This window comes from Scleropages formosus, chromosome 22, assembly GCF_900964775.1.
Source record: "Scleropages formosus chromosome 22, fSclFor1.1, whole genome shotgun sequence".
In the NCBI taxonomy this organism is placed as follows: Eukaryota; Metazoa; Chordata; class Actinopteri; order Osteoglossiformes; family Osteoglossidae; genus Scleropages; species Scleropages formosus.
Window position 1 is genome coordinate 1,460,213 of NC_041827.1, and position 4,479 is coordinate 1,464,691.

The 4,479-nt window shown below is 39.4% G+C and overlaps 1 protein-coding gene across 1 annotated transcript; it reads left to right on the forward strand.

Annotated features, from left to right (window-relative positions):
• The first annotated feature begins 461 nt into the window (after nucleotides 1-461).
• On the forward strand, nucleotides 462-2,298 carry LOC108918249 (adenosine receptor A1-like). Its single transcript, XM_018725371.1, has 2 exons — nucleotides 462-793; nucleotides 1,692-2,298. Exons 1-2 carry the CDS (start codon nucleotides 462-464, stop codon nucleotides 2,296-2,298), a joined length of 939 nt encoding a protein of 312 aa, XP_018580887.1.
• Nucleotides 2,299-4,479: the final 2,181 nt, after the last annotated feature.

The window sequence follows — 4,479 nt, forward strand, 5'->3', positions numbered from 1 at the left end:
TCTCTGTCCTTGTCCATGGTCTGTAGAGAAGCATTCAGGAAGAATTTCATGATACATGTACATGGTACTGTATCTATGACAATAAACTTGAAACTTGAAGCACAAGGTGGAGGTTTTCTCCTGCAACTAGGCAAACTCAGATCTGCAAACCCTCAACAACTGTGGTTGTCTGAAACATAACTGTTTTGTATGTTCTCCATCTTACATGTGAGTGCTTCTTAATTTTTTTTTTAATTTACTTTTTTTACTTTTTTTTTGTTGCTGAAACTCCTTCCTGTATAAGTATAATATGACCTCACAGGAAAAGGCTTCATTGCATGTCAAATAAAAAAAAACTTCAGCACATGAAACAAAACCAAGACTGTTTCAGAAGCTGGAAACTGATCAGTGCACTGTCGCAGTAGGGCTTCTTCAGCTTCCTGTGCCAGGTTTCTTAGACCAGAGCTTGTGGGCCACTGGAGATGGCTGACCTATTGGAGGTGGTCTACACTGTGCTGGAGGTGCTCATTGCAGTGGCCTCTTGCCTGGGAAACGCACTTGTTGTTTGGGCATTATGGACAGGTGTCCCTCGACAAGAGGCAACTTTCTGCTTCATGGCCTCGCTGGCAGTTGCTGATTTCTTGGTGGGTGCTGTAGGCATGCCGATGTCAGTGCTTGTGGATGGAAGGGTGGAGGTCTCCTTCCACTGGTGCCTAGTGACCAGCTGCGTGGTGCTGCTCTTCCCTCAGAGCTCTGTACTAGCTCTGTTAGCCATTGCCACTTACCGATTCCTGCGTGTTCACATTCCCCTCAGGTAAGCTTCCCAGTTTCCTGTGTCTTCTTGATCACTGGCCTCACAACCTCAGAGTAGTTCTTCGGTTCTAGACATGAGCCATAGCATCTGCAGTGGTCTTCAGTATGCCTAGTCTGGGTTCTGTCTGTATCCACTGCTTTAGCTCCAGACAAGCTCAAACCCTTGAACTGGTATGATGCATCAAAGAGATTCATTGAACATTTCCCAATAACTGACTTATTTATGGGAGATTTTTTTGTATGTACTTGTACATACAAAATACAAATACAAATGTTCAACACTGTAAGCTGGTTTGGAGGAAAATGTGAGCTAAAAGAATCGTTAACGATAAACAATATTATTAATTATTCTTTTGTCTAATAATATATTCTTTTCTGTAAAACAAGTTACAATATAAGATTTGTTTTTGTATACTAAGCCACTTACAGTTGTTTAGCAATCTGTGAAACGAAGAGCTGTGCTGCACTATGCATGTTGGCAGTGTTTTGATGTACTGCATATGTTGCACTGTCCAAGCAACACTGTGTGTGTGTGTGTGTGTTTGTGTGTGTGTGTGTGTGTGTGTGAAACAGTATTCAGAACATTTTAGAAAAGAAGTACCATATGTGTTTTCTCCTGTCCTCTTAAGATGTCTAGAAAATACTTTGCAGTCGTAAATACTGTATTTACCTGTCAGTTTTACAGTAAAACACTGGCAGAGGATTACAAACTCTATGCCATTAATTAAGCAAAAAAAATTTTAAGTGCCATTAAAATTCTCTTTCATGCCACATATCTTGAAATATTAATCAGTTTAGTAAACATAAATCTGTCAGTATGTGTACAACATGTTCCAGAGTTTATTCACCAGCGAGGTAAACTGTCACTGGTCATTAAACTCAATGACTCTTTGCTACAGGTATAAAAGCCTGGTGACACAGCACCGCTCTTGGGGGGCAGTGGCGCTGTGCTGGCTTGTTGCAGGGGCTCTCAGCGTCACTCCTGTGCTGTGGTGGTCCGACCAGCCTTTATCTTCCAACTCAACGTCTACCATGTGCAGGTTTGTGGAAGTGATCCTTCCAGCATTCCTGGTCTACTTTACGACTGTCAGCTACACAGTAGTGCCCCTGCTGGGCATGATGGCACTCTACGGTGGAATCTTCTTCATCATCACACAACGACTGCAGCAAGGCTTACGGGGGTGTGACAAGCCTCAGTCCTACTACAGAAAGGAACGCAATCTAGTCAAGTCCCTGGTTCTGGGTCTACTGCTTTTTGTCATCTGCTGGATGCCCCTTCACATCATGAACTGCTTGTCCTTCTTTGTTTCACAAGACATGGTCCCAAGAGAGGCCGTGTACGTTGGCATCCTTTTGAGTCATGTCCACTCCGCTCTCAATCCCATTGTGTACGGATTCCGCATACACAGAATCTGCACCGCCTGTGTGCATCTGCTGGGCAGCTGTGTGACACGCTTTCAGGAGGAGCAGGACAGAACCAGCCAGAGCCACAGCAGCAGGTCTTAACCTGGTTGGGAAGCTGGACGTTTTAATATTACACCAGTAAATTGTTAAAAGTTGACATGCTTCTCTTGAAATGATAAACACATTTTTAAACAGACTTAGTTTTGACTAAGTATAGGTCCTTGCAGAAGATATTACAGGAGTTTGCAACATTGATAATCATTTTTTTTTTCAGGCAGCAAAAAAAGGAATAAAGGAAAAACAAAGACCAAATAAGGGTTATGAGTAAAAAAGGTTTTTTTTTTCTTTGTTTTCTGCTGTGTTTGATATTTTATTCAGTTATTGCATGACTTTTTTTTTTTCATTTTTGAAAAATTGCTTGTTATATTCTATTTCTTTTGTTACTTCGTTCTTTTAGAACTGTTTTTTTTTTTTCTTTTTTTTTGCAGATGGTAAAATTATTCATATTGTTGAGAATTGAATGGTGTAGAATTTTGTCAATAAAATATCTACAGTCAATGAAATAAAAGAATCTATTTCCTGCAACATAAAAAATTTAAATTCGAACTTCTCTGTGTTTATTCATAATGTCATGTTGATATTGTTCAGTACACTTTTGATATTTTGAAGTAAGTTTACCAAAGCCTCTTCAAACCTTAAATACCCAGCCGGTGAGACAGCAACTCATATTTAAACACTTGCCATTTGACCTGGTTTCCTATACTTAAGGAAGCATGGTGCCTTCTGACTGTAGAGTTATTTTTTATAACTATGTGGGTTGGTTTCGTTAGGGTTAGAGTTAGGGTTAGCGATGTTGACATCTTAAAAACCTCATATTAAAGTAATTTTGCATATAGCACTCATGAGCAGAAAATAATTTAATGAAAATTTCCTGTGTATGGTCCTCTACACAGAAGGTGTGTTTTGGCAGGTATTGTTTTCTGGCAGTTCCAGATACAGCACTTGTGAAGTCAGTACTGGCTCTCCTGTGTGGCAGCCCACAGCGTTTGAACAAAACAAACTTAGCCAACGTAAATGTTGCTGATATCAATGTGGGTGAAACCTTTGAAAATTAGCAAATAATATTAAAACAACTGAGATGAGGGATCAATGACTTTGCCATTAGATAGATGATTCCATGTTTTCTTATAATAAAATGCACCGAGAAAGACTTAAAAGATTCAGTTTAAATAAATAATTCAGGTCTTTCACTTTAAGTCTGATTTGAAAAACTTTGGGAGGCAGACCTCTTGGATAAATAGCTTTGGAGAACCAGCTGATAAACTATACTTCATTTTGTATCATCATTGGTTAGAAAAGGGACAGTAGTGGTATGGAGGTGGAGAAATTGCAATTGGGCGGCCATCTGCAGTAGAGTAACATCTGGGAGACTGCAAAAATGTAAAAAATTATTTTGTAAGCTTGTTTGTGCCTCATCATTGAAAAAATAATGAAAACCACCAAAAACAGTAACTATTTATATATACACTCACATATTCATAGAAACGTATATACATGCAGTATGCATTAACATATTTTCACAAAAAATATATAAATTACCTAGATTTCTACAGGGCATCACTGATCTGATGTTTACTTCATCTTAGTCATGACAATTATCATAGTCCTATTAATGAATAAAACACAACATTTTATGCTGTGATGTATATTTATTCAATATAACGATTAAATATTCAAAGTCAAGTTGAAATACTTAAACCTCAAAGGACCTCAGCAGAAGAGCAGTTGAAGCTGATTAAGAGGTAAAGGGCTACAAAGTAGTCCTGAACTCCTTGGTCCCCATTAGTTCACAGTCAGGGAGATATACAATACCCAGGGATATGACAAAGAACCCTGGGGTGATAGCTAAGTATCTGCATCATCTTTTGCACCACAGGAAACCACTGCACTCAAAAAGAAAAAGCACTGCTGCCCACCTCAGGTATGCAAAAGGTAATATGGATGCCCCACATGAGAAAAGAGCATTACGGCATTATGTTTAGAAAAAAGCAAAACAGTTCATATCAACAGCAAAATCTCATCCCACCAGTGAAGCCTGGTGGAGGGATGATCATGCTGTGGGGCTTGGCTGCTTCTGGACCAAGACAGCTTGTAGTCATGGCACTTGGGATTTATTCATTCAAAAATGAATCCGAAGTTGTGTCTGGATTTCACACAGGGACAGAGCAGGGCATGACACAGACCCTGAGAACAGAGGAAATCAATGAGAGAGTAGCATCAATA